The 19,945-nt window shown below is 48.3% G+C and overlaps 1 protein-coding gene across 2 annotated transcripts in view; it reads left to right on the forward strand.

The window, feature by feature from the left end:
* The window catches only part of fam184ab (family with sequence similarity 184 member Ab), a 94,434-nt gene that overhangs the window by 48,786 nt on the left and 25,703 nt on the right, over positions 1–19,945 (forward strand). For both annotated transcript variants that reach the window (XM_076756079.1, XM_076756077.1), the window contains exons 9-14: positions 2,499–2,684; positions 10,321–10,443; positions 11,129–11,290; positions 11,658–11,779; positions 17,441–17,591; positions 19,055–19,267. In XM_076756079.1, coding sequence (XP_076612194.1) covers positions 2,499–2,684; positions 10,321–10,443; positions 11,129–11,290; positions 11,658–11,779; positions 17,441–17,591; positions 19,055–19,267 — 957 coding nt within the window. The remainder of the gene's footprint in view (positions 1–2,498; positions 2,685–10,320; positions 10,444–11,128; positions 11,291–11,657; positions 11,780–17,440; positions 17,592–19,054; positions 19,268–19,945) is intronic.

The raw sequence follows: 19,945 nt of genomic DNA on the forward strand, positions 1-19,945 counted from the left end.
TTCTTCTGTGTCATCAGTCCCATTTTCCCCGAAACTCTTTGGTAATCCCCAGAATCCGTCCTTCTGGAGAGAGAAGCCTGAAAGTAAAAGACAATTTGTTGGGGCTGTGAAGCGCTTCTAATACTTATTTGCCCCAGAATGAGAAGAAAACTGCTTCATTCCTTCAGTTCTGTTTGGTATTTCTGTTTTTTCTTATTTATTTTAGTCGTGCAGCGCTGACATTTCTGTGACTTTACAGCGACAGTAATCCCCCGCGTCCTCTGTGAGGTCGATGTTTTCCCCACGGCCGCTCTTTACAGCTGGAGAAGGACTGTTTGACCTGAATTATTGATGGATTTCATGGAGTCTGCAGCGTCTGCACAGAAACAGAAGGGCTCCTTTCGTTACCTCTCCGTCGCAGAATATTTTCTACTGACGAGGAAGAAAATGAATCATCTGAGTGCAGCCAAGTCTGAAGGAGCAGAGGCGGCCTGTAATTACAAACTGTTGAAAGGGTCAAACCTGTCGATCGCTGCATTTACAAACTTTGAAAGAAAGAGAACGCGAGCTGCTCCTCCTCTTAAAAAGTGAGACGCTGAAAGGTCAGATGATTTAAGGAGCGGTGTAGTCGGCAGACCGACCACAGCCCACGGTAAATGTCAAGTGTTGCTGCTTCATGTGTGTTTTCCCTCCGCTTTATCTCTGACATTTGTGCAGTGTAACCCTGTGGGAGCAGGGAGAGTCCTCCCGCTGAGCCGCGCTGCTGCGAATCTGAATGTCTTCCTCGGGATAATGGAGGACCTGGAAACTCGGCAGCTCCTTCCTGTCGGCGCCGCATCGCAGAGCTTAACCGCTGAAATGGATTAATCACAGTAACGAGTCGCTGCCGGTGAACGCGCTCTCGTGGGTTTTTAACTAGAAATCATTGAATTTAAATATGAGCAAACTGGGAGAGGAGGAACGTTTCAGGTGACGTGAGCAGACTGACGGCTTGTGAGTCTGAAGCCTCAAAGCCAAGAGTTTCATCGTCATCCAGAACAGATCTTTAGTTTTTATGGTCAGCACATCTGAAGCGTTTATTAAACAGAGGAATTTGGAAAAAGAAATCTGGTGTTGAGTCTCATCTCATTAGTAATCAGATAATCTTTCCTTCAGGGTTTTTGCTGAGCCTCATGCCAGCTCATGTAGTGGATATTACTGTTCCCATGTGGCCTTTTTGGCAAATTTTGGCTAATTAAAATTTTGTTAAACGTCCATGCAGCGAAGAAACAGCTGCTCAGCTGATTAAACCCAAAGTAAACAGGCTTTTTTTTTTCAGTTCCTCATGAAGTCTGTTTTCTGTGAGCTGAGCGTTGATTCAGTGTACCACAGGTCCAATGACAGAGCCACAGAGCCGAGGCGCTGCTGCTCGCTGTAGAGGACATTCGTCTCGTCTGTCTGTTACACAATATATGGAGCTCAGTCGCTCTGCCTCCTCTGTGCCCTCCAAACCGCCTCATCATTCCTATGTTTACCTCTTTCCTCTGTCATCCCTTCAGCTTCAGATCTACGAGGCCGCTCTCGTCTGATTGGGCTGAAACTCCTCTGACTCATGATCACTGATCATTCAGCTGAAACAAGCGTTTGTGATTCTGCCAGAAGCTCACAGAGCTAGCATTAATTAGCCAGCTAGCTGCAGCTGTTAGCAACGATTGTCAGCTAGAAGCAGGAGTCAGCTTTTGTTTCTGTCTGTAGAATCAAAGATGATTTAAAGATGAGTGTCAAGTGCAGCCGTTATCAGCATCATCTGCTCACTGATGACAAAGACAAACACCAGCTCACGTCACGACTCGTCTAGAACGACTACACAGAATATTCAACAAAGACAGTATTCCTACTGGATGCACACACCAAATGAAAATGAATAATGGGCTCATTCCCATGCAGCCGTGCATCCTCGTGATGTTGAACGCAGTGACGTGCGAACGCAGCCTCCCTCTTCCATTCATTCTTAAAACCTGTTGGTATCCAGGTCAGCCTCCATCATATCATCATGTCCCGCATGTCCAGGAGAAGGTCTAATGCAGAACATCCAAGCAGAATATTCTGTTTACATGTGTAAAAGTTGACATATTGTCCCGTTTGGAGCAGCAGTGATGGTCGCATCGTCTTTCAGACTGATTATAGGCTTTGAAGCTCCTCAATCAATAACCTCATTATCAATAATTCCACGTGGAGTCTGCTACTTTTCAGCTTGATGCGCTTTCAGAATAACAAACCCGAATGTGAAGTGGTGAGAAAGATGGAGGCAGAGAGGCGTCGTGGCAGGAGATTTGAGATGCAGACAGACAGAATGCAGCACTGATTCCTTGGCTGTCACTTAGTAAACACTGGCAATATGGCAGAATAATAGAACATATGGTGTGAATGTCAGCCTGAGCTCCTCGCCTCTCCCTCACTGTCTGCATCACCTCTGAGCATGTTTAAAGTGTGTGTGTGTGTGTGTGTGCGTGTGCATACTTATCTCCCGTCTTTGTCAGACCCTGCGTGAGGAGAAGGCGGCCCACGAGAAGGACATGAGCGGCGTGCGAGCTCGGTCTGAGGAGGAGGTCAGCCAGATGAAGGAGAGCCAGGCTCGAGCTCTGGAGGAGGTCACCAAGAAGCACAGAGTGACCCTGGAGAACGCTCTCAGCAACGCCGAGAAGGACAAGAACCGCCTGCTGTCCGTGAGTGTGCGCACACACACACACACACACATACACACACACACACACACACACACACACGCATGCACACACACACACTCTGTCGGGAAGGTGTGATGTTCCTGCTTTGAAGAGAGTCGAGGGAGGAGTTGGAGATGACAGGATGACTGACAGGACGCGTCAGATGAGAGTTAGCCGCAGAAAACATGAAGAGATGAATCCTCAGACCGCTTCGTGTCATGTGATCAGCGTTTGTCGCTCAACGCTGGAGGAAAATGAGCCGCTGTATGTTTGAACTGATCCTGCACCGCCGAGCTCAAGATGGCGGCCGTGGGTAGCTTGTTTCCTGAGTCTGGTGGAAGAATCGTCTGTTTATGAAGGCGGAACGAAACAAAGCACGCTTAGCTCAGTGTTAGCTGACCTTGTGCAGCTTTGTTCTTTAATATTACACATTTATCTGATTGACACAGTCACTCATTACTTCAAAGCTTCTAAACATGTATCAGATCATGTGATCAGCTGTGAATGTAACGAACCAACAACATATAAAGTAATTAGTGTATATTTACTTAAAGTACGTTTAATCAGCGGTTCTGAAGTGAAGGAGAACCTGAACGTTCTGTTATTGGTGCTTTTGTTTTGTTATTGATGTTAACTTTGACATCACCTTTCATAGTGATTGTTGTGAATGTGTTAGCGTGTAGCATCCAGCAAACAATGAGCAGCATTAGCATAATTTAGAGTGGTGTTTCCAGTGTTCACTCGACTTGTTCATCCTCTCCTCCTTGTTATCGAATGCTCCACTGTGTTCAGAAGCTAGTCGCTAACTTTGTTTTCGTGGTCGACGAGAGCGTGACTGAACCAGGCTAACAGGCTGTGAAGCCACAACAACGAGCTGAAAGCTTCACATCAGTGATCTGAATCCTTTTTCAAGTAGTAACACGTTGACAAACACCTTCAGAATTCACAATTTCCACGATTGCCTTTGCTCAGGATCCAACGCTCGCCCACTGCAAGCTGCAAGTCGTTAAGAGGAGCTGATACTACGAACCAACATTAGAAAATATAAAAACAGTGAGATGCACAGAAATGAGTCAGAACACAAGCTGTCAGCTCTCCGAGTCCTGGATCTGGTCCCGGCCAAAGATTTGTCCTGTCACACCTCTTCAGTCTGTTGATGTGAGACCGAGCTTGTTTATGAATGAGGTGACGGTGAGTGACAGACATTAAGACACAGACGGCATTCAGAGCTCGGGCTGATACTCAGAGCTGATTTGAGTCTTTAATAGAACCATCACAGCTCTAACGCGCTCACACACACGTGCTGCAGACGCTGTTTGGTAACACGCTGCCTGTGCTGCGGCGGCTGGAACCTCACACCTCCTCCACTGAGGAGACGCTGACGCCCTTCGTCGTCCTCATCAGGAGCAGAGTTCTGGCTCAGAGCCTCTGCTGGTTTACCACCTGTGGGTCTCTGGACCTTTTCTCTGGCTTCTCCGGTGTTTGTTGGAGTTGGTGGTTGATGGTTCCCGCTTCCTTCATCTCGTCCAGTTTTCGCTTCCTGCCCTCCGTCTGAATTTAACGTCACGTGACTGCAAGCGGCCTATCGTGCTGGTTCGTCTGACGTCGAGCTGCTCGTTAAAGGAGCGACTTCTCAGCCTCCTCCTGACAGACGGAGCAGAGGTTACGGTCTGCTCTGTCTGTCATCATCTCAAAATACCTCCGAACCGCTGACACCGCTCCTCCTCCACCCACCTGCCTCACTGACGGGAGGTTAACGCTGCTGTAAAGTGGTGTCGGAGTAGTTTTACGATTACATTTACGAGTACATGAGCGCAGTATCGGACCAGTGCCTGATACTTGTGTTCATTCGGGTGCTTCCGAACAGACCTCCTGTAGCTCTTTCCTTTGGCTGCTCATGAAGCTGTTATAGAGGAGACTCTGCGAGCTGGATGAGGGATTTCATTGGCTGCCTCTCTGACCTCTGAACTCCACATTGTTTTTAAATGAGCTGCACAGAAGCTACGAGCTGCACATTTATAGTGTCTCACAAAGGTCTGAATATCGTTCGGGAAGCTTTTCTGTCCTGGTATGAATAAAATTATGGGAGGAAATGCTGAGTTTGGCATTGAAATACAGGTGATGTCCTCCTATTACGGTTCCCCTGAAGCAGCTCAGATTGCTTTTCCTCCCGTCTGTAAACGCTTTCAGCTCATAGCCTTGACTGTAAAAGTTGACATTCAAGGACTGATGTTCATGTTTCTCTCTCATGAAGAATAACTGAGGTTCTTGTAATGAATCAACAGGAAATTATACCTGCTGAAATAAAGCAATCTGCCCCAAGAAGCTGCACCTGAGCAGCTGAGGGACGTTCTCTCAGCAACGATTTGAGATGACAAATAATCGTTCCTCTGCCCGGCAACATGTCGAGGAATGGATGCCAAGCAACAGAGCAGCAACACGCAGACGCAGCGACGCAGACGCAGTAATGCACAACGACTTTGAGCAGCCAATCATAATCACAGACCAGAACAGGAGTTTGAACTGTGTTTGACTGTCCACTAAACCAGGAGGGGAGACAAGTTCCAGACACACCAATGGACTGATGGTGTCCCCCCCCGAGACTGATGCCGTCCCCTCCCTGAGACTGATGGTGCCCCCCCCCCCCCCGAGACTGATGGTGTCCCCCCCCGAGACTGATGGTGCCCCCCCCCGAGACTGATGGCGTCCCCTCCCTGAGACTGATGCCGTCCCCTCCCGTCCCCTCCCTGAGACTGATGGTGTCCCCTCCCTGAGACTGATGCCGTCCCCTCCCTGAGACTGATGCCGTCCCCTCCCGTCCCCTCCCTGAGACTGATGGTGTCCCCTCCCTGAGACTGATGCCGTCCCCTCCCTGAGACTGATGCCGTCCCCTCCCTGAGACTGATGCCGTCCCCTCCCTGAGACTGATGGTGTCCCCTCCCTGAGACTGATGCCGTCCCCTCCCTGAGACTGATGGTTTCCACTTTGTTTAGAGCAGAAAAAGTTGACATTTTTCAGGGAGTGCTTGGGTTTAATGACCGCACTGACAGGATCTATTACACCTAAAAGGATCTGGAGGTTATGGCAGCGTTTACAGAGGACATCATATGGAACCAAGAGACGCAGTTCATTTGGCTTCCAGCTCTGTCAGGCCCGTTAAATCCATCACAGGGCTTTAAGTTCATCTTTTCCACCTTCCACGTTTGCAGCAGTGGTCAGATCTTCACTGCAGGACAGAAATGAGTCAGTGATGTCGGACTTCAGCAGCACAGCAGGTGACAAAGAAACAAGATCGAGATGGCGTTAAAGGCCCGAAGACGAGGACAGAAACATGATGGTCAACATGGTCACGTTTGATCATGTTTGGGATGTGTAACTCACATGCAGGCTTAGCAGATAGCTGCAGACACTGTGCAGCTCAGGTCTGCAGACTCAAACACATCAAACAGGGTTATAACAGTGACTAAGCAGCTGGCGAACTCAAAGGAGGAAATGCAGCCTACTGACGTGGGAGCACATTTCTATTTATCACCTATAAATGTCATCCAGGACACCTCCGAGCTCACGTAAGCTGCGCTGGGTGAAATGTGAGGAACCTGGAGGAGTTACGTAATGTGACAGAGGAGATCGGAGAAGGAAGACGAAGCCTGGAGGCGTGGAGGCTGATGGGAGCCAGGTGTGGTGCTAAAGCTGCTGCTCGGCCTGTTCGCGCTCAGAAACACACAGCTGCCGGAGCAGACAATACCACCGAAGAAGAACGTGGTTCAGATCGTAGAAATGGGAAAAGTTTTGGAGAAATTGAGCTTTTATTTTTACTTCACACATTTTAACAGCTGTCACTTAAAAAGATCATTTTAGAGTTAATAAATGCAGGATGACGATGGGACTAATTTTATTAAGCTCCGCGCTCTCAGAGATAAATCAGGCCGTGAAGGTGTGGAGCTCTGACATTTAAACCCTCCGCTTTAAATTCACGGTCCTGCTGGACGCCGCTGACATTTAGCGCACATAAAACTGAGAGCGCAGAGTCTAAAGTGAGTAAAGTCATCAAAATTAGGACAAAATGATGTGATGGTGGAAGAGATGGATGTGAGTGTTGGCCGATGGATGAGATCCTGGCTGCCAACCTGTGCGTGTGTGCGTGTGTGTGTGTGTGTGTGTGTGTGTGTGTGTGTGTGTGTGTGTGTGTGTGTGTGTGTGTGTGTACACGTATGCTTCTAAAACTTGCAGCATAAATATTTCACTGCTGCTTACTTAGCGCAGGGTGTGGCGCTTTTACGCAGCTTGTCTGCTGCATATTCTATGGAATATATTTTTACTCGGTGACCTTTTTTAGCTCTTGGGAAGAACACGAGATCTTCTGTTATGAGGCGCAGAGATTTCTCCTCACTCAGCCGAAGCGCTTCCTGGGCTGTGAGTTTCTCTTGAAGGTACTTCAAAGAACGCGGCTGATTCATGTTATTAGCGTTCCTGTGATCTTGAACGTTTCAACCTGGTTTTTTCAGCTTGAACCAGGCAACCTAGAAATCCAAATTTCACAAAGAGACGAGCCCGGAGACTGCACGAGGCCGTCTCTGGAGTGAGATACCAGAAGAGAACGCTCAAATATACATCAAGTACTCTGAGGGCAGTTTAGGTTTTATTTAGGTCGACAGAAACTGATTTAGTGGTGAACATAATGTGATTAATAATAACTGTGGGTGAATAAAAGGTAAAATGATAAAGTTCTTAGTCTGTTTGGGTAGAAAGCTCCTGTATTGATGCAGGCCGTGTCCATGCAAAGTCTTTACGGTGAAGACAGTTCAGCTGATCTGAACAGGTGAGTCATGTGATGCACAGCGTCCACAGTTCTTCAGTCCAAAGGAGACAGAACCTCCAAAGAAAAGTGTCCATTCCAGATACTAGTCTGAGCTGAAGTGGGATAAATGCTTGGTCCCTGTGCTCTCTGAACAGCTTCCTCACAGACCAGAAACCTGGTCCCTCTTGTGCTCAGTGCTGAAGGTACCAGATAACCAAACTCCGGCATCATGACGTCTCTTGCATCTGCTATGAGAGGGTGAGATTTCCCCCTGTGATTCCAAACTGGGCCCTGAGACTCGTTTAATGAGCTCGAGTAGCTGCTCCACGCCACTGATGTGAGCGCGCGAGGCGTGGAGCTCCAGCAGCCTGAAATAGCCTGGCGATGATGGCGGATCTCCACGGATTCCTTTCTTCCAGTCACACGGCCACGTGACGGCAAGCCATCAAGTATTCTCTTGCATCAAAGTTGCATAACGAGGATGTGTTTTAAACGATATTCCACAGTCGACTGATGGGAGCCGACAGCTGCATTAGGAGCAGAGCGCTGTGCGTTTAGATACGCCTTCCGTACGCAGCCTCCTCCTCTCTGGCCCTGTGTGATTTCCACGCTCATATTTCCTCCCACTGAGTCCTGATGTGCTCAGTAACTCGCCTTTGTTCGCTCCTGTGCCTGATTATGGTGCCGGTGTCCGGAGCGAGCGCAGCGGGGAGGAGGCTGCAGTCATTGGCTGCTCGTTCGCTGGCTGCCGCCGCTCCACTTTGACGGCTTTTCTGCAGGATGAGAGGGCAGACGGACGAGACGCCTCTTCATCCCTCTGCTCCTCATCGCTGCATTCTTTTGTCAGATCCAAGTTTCGTCACGTCTAGTTAATCATCTTCTCTGTTCTTTCATCACTTTAAATTATAATGAGAGGTGTCTGTGAGGAGGCCAGCTTTGAATGTGAATGAACAGGTCTGCGGCGCCTCGCTCTCACCTCCCGCATCGAGCGGCGAGGACTGACGGGAATCCTGATGGCGTTTTAGATTCCTCCTCATCTGACCTTGTTTCTGGATCGAAGAGTGACCGGAGGATTTCTTCTGTCACGTCTTTGATCCCCTTCACACTGATGGAAGTCAACCTAAGTCACAATGAAGATTTCCACAAAGTCACTTTTTCACACATGGATTCATTTTTTCATTGTTAGATTTGGTGGTTTTGAGTGATTTGGCTGAGTTGATGCTCTGTAGTGACCTTTCCATGTCGAGGTACGTCTGTGGACAGTCAAATGAAGGTTTGAAGCACGATGCACATCATGTTTGTAAAGAGATGACATTAGCATCAGCGCAGTCGTTAGCTAACCATAGAAACACTGTTGGCTTGTTCAGCTTTGATGACAGTTTTTCATTGAAATACTTTCCTCACTTCTGCTCAGTTTTTATTTATTCTAGAGATACAGGACAAAGTGTTTAAAGTGGCGCTAATAAATATGTTTATATTAACGATGGCTGAAATGAGCATGTGTGCTATTAAAGACAGAATGAGCTCTTTCAGCTCGTTGTGGTTTTTTTGGTGACTTTCACCACTTTCATTTATGTTTCAGCTGTTTTTCCAAAAACCAGCAAAGTTAACGACTAGCATTTAGCAACATGAAGAGGCGGAGCTAAAAGAAGAGGAAACCTGGACTTCCTGTCGTCCAAATCAATGCTAATGTTGTCGCCATAACAAGTTATCATAAAGCAGGGCTTCCCAAAGAGCGGCTCATGGACCCTTGGCGGCCCTTGGAAACATTTTGCGCGGCCCCCCGAATGTAACATGAAAGCTTGGTTTATGTTTTCATCACTAAAGGTCCATTTCAGTCCTTTGACACCCAGACTGCACCGCCTGGCGAGCGTCCATCATTTGTAAACTGGATCATTTGGAGGAGATTTGATCCGTTTCAGTAACATGTTAAACAGCTCTGACAGATGTCATGAGGAGGACATGTGGATTGCTGTGATTGTCTCCTCCATTCAGATGAATGTCTGTGAAGGCTCGTTGGTGTTCTGGAGCTGCGTCACAGGATGTGTTTACAGCCTTACAAACTCTATCCCCCTGTGTGATGAATAATGGTGGCAAATTCCATTTGACATCACAGCAGATTCCCTCAGCTCTAATTGTCCTTGGAAAGCAGCAATCATGGCACACTGTAACAGAAATCGTTCTCCATTCATCAGCAGGCGTGATAAGCTTTATTATGATAACAATGCTAGAACCATCTTCTCCGTCAAGGACAAAGAAATCGTCTGAAGTATTTTTAGAAACGTGTGCAGTGAGTGTGATGTTAAACAAAGAGGAGAGAGGGAGGCGAGTTCTGGATCTGCAGCACGACTGAGGAAACACTGCACGCACGAAGGACGTGATACACAAAGCCAGCGTCCACTTCCTGTTGTTAGCCATGCTAGCCGCACGTCTGTGTGTGTCGGTTTGGTCCCAACTGAAATATCAGCAGCCATTGTTTGGACTGCTGTGACGTTGGCGACGTTGACGTAGCGCCATCATCAGGTCAGAATCTGGTTTAATGACGTTCCATCATCAGGTCAGCTGCACTTTGTGTGTAGTACCATTAGCATGTGTTAGCACGGTAGACCTTATCTGCAAAATATCAGCATGTTAGCATTGTGATTGTGAGCTAGTTAGCGTGCTGACGTTTAGCATTTAGCTCACAGCACTGCTGTGCCTGCACGTCTTCTTTGGCTTCAGCAGGATTCAAGAAAAAATGATGCTTTGATTCAACATTAGCTTTTCTAACATCCCGTGTTGACGCTCCGTGTTGAGGCGTCAGCTGGCTTTTGATTGGTGTTTCTGCTGGGTTTCCAGGAGCTGGAGCAGCAGTTCGAGAGGGAGCGCCTCTCGCTGGAGGAGCAGAAGACGCTTCTGAAGCAGCAGCTGGACGAGCTGAGGGAGGAGCTGACCTCCAAACTCACCGCGGCCAACGAGGAGGTAGGAAGGTCACGTGACATGATCGAATGGCGAGATTGTTTTGTGGTTTTCTTTGTGATGAAGTTCTCACTCGCTTGTTTGTGTCACCTCCAAAAGTTTCAGAAAGAGAGTCTTTAATGATGCAGTGTGAAATAATGTTTTACCATTTGAAAGACGAGTAAAGGGTGTTTTCCAGACGTTTCACCAGCTGAACGATGAGCTGAGGGTCAGCAGCTCCCATCTGTCTTAAAAAGACCTGCGTGGAAAACAAAGTGCAGGTCGAGCTTTAACAGTTATCCTTCATTAGACGTGATGTAGAACAAAGAATGAAGAGGCGGAGTCATGATGCTGTTTGTAGATTTCAGCTTTTTGATGCTTCGTCCACACTGATGCTTGATTTTCTAAAAGTCTTCACACTTCATCGCTGTCCTTTCTACACTCCATGCACACAAAGTCAAACTTTGCTTTTAACGTTGAGGTAAATTAATATCTGATGCTTTTCAGAACGATGTTGCCGCGCTGGCAGAAAGCGCGTGAGCCGGACTCATTTTAAAACCAGCAGAAATGGTTATTGAATGCATTTTTGATGGAAATTCCACCTCACTGAGCAGAAAACGCTGATGTGGTTTCAAGGTTTTTGAGCTACAGCCTGAAGTATAACAGAGGACAGGTTCAGCCTTTGTCTGACGGTCTGCCCCCCCCACAGGTGACTCGGCTGCAGCAGGAGGTGCAGCAGGGGGAGCAGGACATCGGAACAGCTGAGGGACAGATCTCCACTCTGAAGGAGGCGCAGGACAAACTGCTGGAGGAGCTGGACGCCACCAGGGCCCGACTGAGAGAGACCAGCAACCTGCTGACCGCACTGCAGGTCAAACACGTGTCCTCAGAGGACACTCTTTGATACACAGCATCGTCCCCATGAAATGTATTCAGTGAATCTGAGTCAGAGACAGAGCGGTTCTTTAAAGGGCGTCCGTGATGTCGCTGCTGTTTTTGGGTCGACATCAGTAACCAGCGTGTCGTGTTGACTGTCAGCGGCGTCCCTTTAACCTTCGTTCACGCCACAAAACATCCAGGAAGTTTCCAGAGTCGCCCGAAGAGCTGATTCATGTCAGGACGGAAAAACCTCTGAGCATCATTTAGACTGTCTGTCTGTGACTGACTGACTCTGTCTGTCTGTCTGTCTGTCTGTCTGTCTGTCTGTCTGTCTGTCTGTCTGTCTGTCTGTTTCACAGGGAGAGTTGGAGACCCAGAAGCGTCAGCATGAAGCCAAACTTCTCACCACCAAAGAAGAAGAAAAACATAAGATGGACAAGATGGCTCTGGAGCTGGAGCTTAAATGGACTGAAACACTCAGGTAGGTGTGTGTGTGTGTGTGTGTGTGTGTGTGTGTGTGTGTGTGTGTGTGTGTGTGTGTGTGTCTCGTCTTTTAACAAAAGGAGAGCGTGAAATCAAGGACGGATGGGAAATAGAAGTCTTTGTTTTCCAATTTTTGTTTCCCACACTCACTAGAAAACACAAACACGCACACTCACACACACACACACGCACACACGCACACACACACACACACACACACACACACACACGCACGCAGGTCATTGGGCTCACAGCACTGACCGTGACAGAACATTATCCTTGGAGGACTCTGAAACTTCTCAGCTCAGTCCAGTGTTAAAGCCTGCAGCTCACAGTCGGCGTTAACGTCCACGGACCTTTGAAGTGTTATTATTCAGAAAGCTCAAAGAATGAAATTGACTGTTTTCAGGTGTGAACTGATGTATTTTTCACACAGTGAAGTCAGCAGCCTCTAAGTGACTCTGTTGGACTTTATCTCAGCATTAAGAAGTGTCTTAATGGTCAAACCCACGGAAAGCCTCCGGTGAGATTCTGTCGTATGGACGCTGCTGAATGTCTCGACGTCCTCTGTGATCAGATGGTTTGATTGACTTTTTAATTCACCGTCGTGGCCTCAGTCCTCTGCAGCTTCAGACAGTGAACCAGAACACTTTTTAGCAACCATGAAGAAGAGACGTGACGCTTTAAGTGGCAGGTGGACGACGTTCATTCAGCTTGCTGCTGAACGTCATCTCACACTAAATGGCCTAAAAACCAGAGTTGGTTTCGTCCAAATTAGAAAAAAGAAACATGTTTTTTTATTCCCAGAAACAGTGTCCCAGTTACCGCGGATAATCCCCAGAACTCATTGTCAACTGTTTTCATAAGGACTGTTTTTTCAGCTGAAAGTCGTCCCGCTGAAGGCTGTTCACAGCGAGGTCTGTGGATTATCCCGAGGAACTGGGACACTGCTTCTGCAAAGAGAATTCGCTGTTTTAAAGCTATTTTCTAACGCTGTGAGCACCACGGGGACGGCGGTAGAACTGAGACGCTGACACGGACGGATCGCGGGACAATGGTTGCACACAGGGAAGGTCGCCCCCGAACGCAACAGCTGTTTGCAGACGCTTTGCAGGTTAATCACATCTGTCGAGTGCGTCTGGCAGCTGGAAGCTTCACCTGAATGTCACAGCAGAGATGAAGAGAGGCCGTGTCCTCGAGTCCAAATACTTCATACAGCGTACTCAGAGACGCCGTCAAACAAAGACGCCATCAAAGACAGCTGCAGGTTAGATTAGATCTTAAAGCTCTGCTTAGACCTGAACTTTATCATGGAGGTTAAAACCATGAAGATACTCAACATTAGAAACAGGCCGACTTTGGAGTGAACAGACCTGGAGGGACCCTGGTCCTGTGTCCGATCAGCTCTGGAGTCCATGATGTCAAACCCTGGATCAATAACACCAAACTAATGAGTGCTGATCGAACTGGAGCTGAGAGAGAAAAGTACTGTGTCTTTATATCTGGACAGTTTGACCCTTAAGTGGTTTTAAATGGATGAAAACCGCGTTAACTGTCGGACATTCAGTCCTTTTTAATCTGTCTAATGTTTGAAGAGTCTGGCTGAGGCCTTTTCACTCTGAAGGCGAAAGCCAGAACAATCATTTGTCATAAGTATGAGCATCAGCGTAAATGTCAGGCGATAAGTAACAGGAAGTAGTCCAGGACAGAAATGCCAGAAGGATTCGGTGCCTTGTTGGCTCGGCTTGGCTCGGCTCGGCTCGGCCCGGCCCGGCCCGGCCCGGCCCAGCCCGGCCTTTCAGTGTCAGCTCGGCTGTGGCGATACCAGAAAAGCACCAGGTCCCGTCCACAGCTGTTTCCATTGGAAACCCAAACAAGACCAGTTCCAGCTGGTGGAGTCGTGTCACGCAGTGGACATGAGGCATTAGCTGATAAGATCATGGCACATGTTGATCACAGTGCTCTAACTGAAGGACGGCTGCTGCGTCTGTGCTGCTGTGCTCTCGTCCTCTGCAGCTCTGCAGATCTCTACCTGCTGATTTCTTCGTGTCTGAGGCAGCTGCTCGTCCTCAGCCTCGGTTCGTTTAATCTGTTGGTGCTCCAGCTCTTCGTAAAGGTCACTCTGTTATTGTTTGGTATTTTTAGGCTTTCCTCGCTCTCCGAACGAGCCCGTGAATACCGCCTCATGACTCCACTTCGCTCTCATCCTTCGTTTCCTTTGTGCTCCTCTGGACGCTCGGAGGCTTTAACGGCGTTCACACCTGTGTCATCAAATCAGATCCCTTTGTGTGCGAGCCAGAGATCAGTACGTGTGTTTGATGCTTCACAGATCAGCGTGTCAGAGCCTCAGTCTCAGGTCAGGATCCTGACATGTTTCCAGGTTGAAGGAGAGACTTCTGAGGGGACAGTAAGACTCAAGTCTTAGTGACCAAAACCAAACCCTGAAGGAAACGAACGTCTGTACAATAACGGTTTGACATTAATGACTGAAAATGGCTGCATCAGAGACAGATTACAGAATGCCTGCTCTGTAATCTGTCTGACTGTGGCCAATCCAGCTAAATCACTAATGAATGTCACAGAATAATTAGAGTGGAGGTCCACACGCCATACAAATGACAGGAAGTAAGAACTGTGAGGCGCTGGTGGCGGCGGAGTCACAGCAGCTCCTGTGTGTCCGTCACTCCTCTCAGTCTCCTCTTCATTACCTTTCACTCACCTCCCTTTGTCTCTCTGCTCAGAGCTCTTTGTTCTCTGGAGGACGTCTGTTCATTTGGCGGTTGGGGTGAGCACGCTGTGGTTAGCGAGCCGTCTGAGCGAAGGAGGCCGCCTTTAATCCCCGTTTCACAGCGGTAACAGACGGTTTCTCTGTGATAGCATAATCACGGAGAGAGCTCAGGATTAGCAAATGAACAGAGGCGGTTCAGCGGACCGGCAGGCCGGAGGGCCGCCCTGCCGAGCTGGTCTGTCCTGTCGCACAGAGACTCAGCAGAGACGAGAAGGACTGAGCTCCAGATTATCACGGATTATAATGATGGTCGCTCCACCGCTTTAGTCCAAACTGAAATATCCCAGCAATCATTTGAAGGATTGCTTGTGCGGACATTCATGGTCCCCAGAGGATGAGGACGACGCTTTCCATTAGTGTGTCCCACAAGTCAGAGTTCCCTCCTGTCCAGTGAAATATCTCATTATTTACCAGATGGGTTGGCGTTGACATTTTGCTCATTCGTGGTCCTCTAGCGCCACCATGAGGCTGATCGGCATCATTAAAACGTCAGTTTGTGATCAAACACCTGGAAAACTTTCCCATTAGCCTCGCCTCGACTTTGTGCTAATCAGCAAGTGTCAGCAATGCTAAACTAAGAACACGATAAGCATTACCTGCTAAATGTTAGCACGTTAGCATTGTGAGCTGTTAGCATAGCTGTAGCTTCTCAGACTTTTAGGTAAAGTTCTGTTTACGTTTGGGAGTGTGTGTTTAATCTCTGCACGTCTCATCGGACGTCGACGGTAAATGACAGCTGATGTTTATCTCCCTCATTGTGTTCAGTGGTTCTAATCCATCTGAGGTTTGTGAAAACTTTGTTAGAACAGAGTTAGTTTGACCTCAGATGAGCAGGAAGGATCTTTAAAGCTGCTGAGGCTCGATGCATAAAGGCCTTATGAATTCATATTATACAGCCGTAGCTGCTGTCAATAACATCTGAAAGTGGAGATAATAAGGAGCTCTGAATGTGTTTTTGCTGTGAAAACTTTCATATTCAAAAATATCGGCAAAAATTCAAAGCACGGAAATACTCAGTGAAGAACGTGGAAGTAAAGGGACTGAGTGTCCGAGTGCAGCTTCTCCAAACCAAGAGGAGCTCAGATTAGTGTCAAAGGATAGAAGCATTGAGTATTAGATGGTGAGTGCTTTTACCTTCCGATGCTGGTGCTTCTCAGTGCAGGGTTGGATTTGTAGCAGAGTATTTCTGCTCCTTAAATAAACAATCTGAGTCCTTCTTCCAGGTGAGAGCTCGCGTTACAGTGAGGCGGTGATGAAGCTGACGATGTGAAGCTCGGATCTGTGGCAAACACACAATTAGAGTAACATGCATAAACGCACACACCTCCATTGAGCGTGTGTGCCTCATATCTCCTCACACAGACCTGTGAATCCAGCCAATTATCCCTCATTTTATCAGGACACTTCTTCCATCTCTGACAGTTCTTTCAAGCCTCCGTTCATCCACTGCTCCTCTCCTTTACCTCCATCTGCCCTCAGCTCTCTTCCTGCCCAGCAGATGCAAAAGAACAGCGCTTATTAAGAAGACCAGAGCTCTTTGAAGCCCAAGGCCTGCGCGTGTGTGTGTGTGCGTGTGGGTGTGGTTGTGTGTGTGCGTGTGGGTGTGCGTGTGCGTGTGCGTGTGGGTGTGGGTGTGTGTGTGCGTGTGGGTGTGTGTGTGCGTGTGCGTGTGCGTGTGGGTGTGGGTGTGTGTGTGCGTGTGAGGGAGAGCGCCTGCGTACGTCGACATCTGTGACTGCGTGCTTTATACTGAACAAGGACATGAATGATGACATGTGTCAAGTGTGCTGCATGATGAACGTGACTGTCTGGTGTGTGTGTGTGTGTGTGTGTGTGTGTGAGAGAGAGTGAGAGAGTGAAAACTCGCCTTCAGTCTGACACTTTCTGGCTCTCCAAGTGACAAAAAAATGTGTTTGCCTCAATACTTCATTTAACAGCTGCCATTTCAGCTCCCACACAGGGAGTGTATTGGCAGCACGCACGCACACACACGCACACACACACACACACACACACACACACACACACACACACACACACAGAGCCATGCATAGAGCTGTTAGCAGCAGTGTTCAGGACTGATGGTCTCTGAAGCAGCTTTAGCGTTGTTGTAAAGTTGTGGTTGTTTGTTTGAGGCTCTTCTTCGTTGGTTATTGTTGTTGTGCCTGTGAGCCTTAATAAAGTCGTGTCAACAGAAACAAGGAACAACAGCAAGAGTACAAAAGGTGCTGACAGGTTCTGGGAGGTTAGCTTGCAGGGCATGAATCTTATTTACTTCTTTTTCCAAAACAACCTTTTTGATTTCTCACAGCGACTCTTCAGGAGCGCCAGTGGTTTCACTTCAGGTCAATATGGCAGGAAACGATGGAGCCGCTCAGCTGAGGAGGGACAACATCTCAAGTTCAGATTAGAAATTAAAACCGCACTAACAAATACTTTTAGATTAATAACGGACTCCCACACCTCACCACACTCAGCGTTTTACAGCCTTTCAGCTCATTGCAGCTAATTTACCAAAAAACCTACAGCACACGTCCTGCTCAGCGGGGCAGACAGCTCGTGAACGCAGAGGAACATTTAGCAGCTCAAAGGAGAGTGAACGCCACATGAAACATGACTGAACAGACATCATGTGACCAGAAACAGCCGATTCATTCAGATTGAAGTGATTTTATCACTGCGTCTCCAGAGTTGGAGGTCCAAAATTACATCTCACCAAAAGAAAACTGTGAGTCTGTCATAAACTTTACTCTAATTCATGCTCCTGCACTCGACTCCTGATTTATTATTTATTCTACTGATGATTCGATTGGATGACGGCGTTATCCCAAAGTGCCTGAAACTGACAGATATGTGTGTTCTGTGCTGCAGGCAGGAGTGCAAGAAGCTGCGTGAGGAGCTGAGAGAGGAGCACGAGGAGGACAAGGCCTCAGCGCTGGCTCAGCTGGCACAAAGCAAAGAGCAGGAGCTGAGCAGCGCCCGCGAGAGCTGGCAGAGGAAGGTGGAGGACCTGCTGGAGCAGGTACGACTGCATCAGCCTGTGCATGCGTGTTGATCTGTGTGGAGAGGAATCAAATCTTTCTGATGTTTCATCTCTTTATGGACTTCTTACATTAACAGCAGAAATAATGAACGAGGTCCAAGAAGAACAGCAGATGATGAGTAGTTCTGCAGGCAGAGGACTTTAAGCTCAGGCTCCCTCATTTACTGGTTAGAGATGGTTTTAATCTTCAGCTCGAGCTGCAGATCCCTGAACACAAAGTACCAGAAGCCTCGAGCGTCGAGTCCAACAGCTTTGATTACACCACTTTTACAAGAATCAATAGGGAGAGAGAGAGAGGAGGAGAACGCCAATAAGAGCGACTGCCTCCGTTCAGAGCGGGCGTCGCCCACCGGTAGACCTCCACCTGTGTTTCCCTCAGGAGGTCACGGAGACCAAACATGAGCTAAGAGTGAATGTTAGACTTCGATCCATTCGGTGCACAGTAACGCGGCTCTGAGGGAATGCTAACGTGGCTCGACGTCTGCAGGTCATACAACGCTGACATGTCCTCGTCAGTCAAACCCAGTTGTTCCCAGTGAGTGAAACTGGTCATAATGGGGTCAGAATGCGGCATATATAACCACACGCTTATGTCACAGTATGACTCATGTCTGAGTCATCGTATCATTTCCAAATTTTGGACGCAGCTATCGAGGCTGAGCTTCAGCAGCCTCTCGTTTTGGTTCACTGAGACTCGTCGTGATCTCAAAATGGCGACGACCTCATCGACTTTAGTCTAACTGTGTTTCAGAGCGTTAATAAACGAGTCGGCTCGCCTGTGTTCAGTTCAAGGATTCAGTTTTCTCCCAGTCGGTTTGCTCTGAGGGGCGTCAGCAGCTGCTAAAGCAGACCAGGCTATCTTCAGCCCAGACAACACCTGGTCGACCTTCCAGAAGCTCTCCATCGGCGCCCGGATGCTAAATGTCGTCCTCCGTGTTCCAAAGTTTCCTGTTGAGCTTCTTGATCAAACTTTCTGCCCACAGTTCAACACAGCAGTTTGTACAAGGTTGTACTTCTTTATCTCAACACTTTCCCAAATCTTCTCTGTCTTAAGTTGTCTAGACGGACTAATTTGGTGACTCATGCTGCTTCCTCCCAACGATGAATCCTCCAGCTGCACTCGCTGCAGCATCAGCCAGCTTTTATTATCAACTGCAAACAATTTGTTTCCAAAAAGAAAGAAAGTTTCCTGCTCGAGGCTTCAACAATGACAAGTATCTTGATTTGTTTAAGCCTAATTGACGTCGCCCCTCTTTGCCCCGTCCTGCTGCATGAAGATGCTGCTCCCTGGAGACGATGTGACCTTCCTCACGCTCGTCCAGGCTCTTCCTTCTAACGACTGTATGCATGCGAAGGTGCAGCTGCAGCGCCGCGTTCATCCGTCCCAGTGTGACGGTTTCCCGCCCGCTCCAACGCTCATCATTCTGTCTGTTTCTCTCCAGATCTCCCTGTTGAAGCAGAGTCTGGAGATGCAGCTGTCGCAGTCGCAGTCGTCGCTGCAGCAGCTGCAGCACCAGTTCAGCCAGGAGAGGGAGCACCTGAGGATGCAGCTGGACGAGCTGCAGACGGAGCACCAGAGGAGACAGCAGCGTCTGCAGGAGGTCCACTGCTGCTCCATGCAGGACATGGAGCACGCCAGGCAGAGGGACCTGAAGGTCGGTGGAGGCGGACACACGCGCACGCACGCACGCACGCACGCACACACACACACACACGCACGCACACACACGTATTTTCTAGCTAGCTGTCCTGTAGCTGCTGTGTTTGTTGGCTTGTTGCTGCCACATCAGTCAGAGGAATATCCTGAAACTATCGTGGAGACGCAGATGATGATGTTTGTGAATTTAAGAAATTTAGTCATCAAACAGCCACGTCAGACAGTTTATCAGCTGATACACATTTTTTACATCAGCGTCCTTTAAATTTGTTTCAAGCATGATTTTCTCTGTAAAGCAAAGTTCTTTATCAGCCGATAGACTGTCTGTGCCAGTACATCTGCAGTAAGATCATGTCAACCAAGTCATACTGCCATTCGCAAGTATTTCTGGCTGTATCCAGTAACCTTCCAATCAGAAATCAGCACACAGGTGATCCAGTCTGAAGAGGAGCTGCAGGCAGGCTGAGGTGTGGTGGACAGAGATCTGATGGATTACAGCTGATCATGTTTATCCTGGAACTCCAGTCTGTCATCAAAACCTCCTGTCGGCTGGAAAAACGTGAAAACCTGCATTTCCAGCCTCACGCTGAACATGAGCTGCAAGCTGCAGCGTGATGTCATATCCTCTTATAGATGCTCCTCAGGAGAAGCCATCCGCGACGTTTTAATCCAGCGG

The sequence above is a fragment of the Chaetodon auriga genome, chromosome 18 (genome assembly GCF_051107435.1).
Source record: "Chaetodon auriga isolate fChaAug3 chromosome 18, fChaAug3.hap1, whole genome shotgun sequence".
Lineage (NCBI taxonomy): Eukaryota > Metazoa > Chordata > Actinopteri > Chaetodontiformes > Chaetodontidae > Chaetodon > Chaetodon auriga.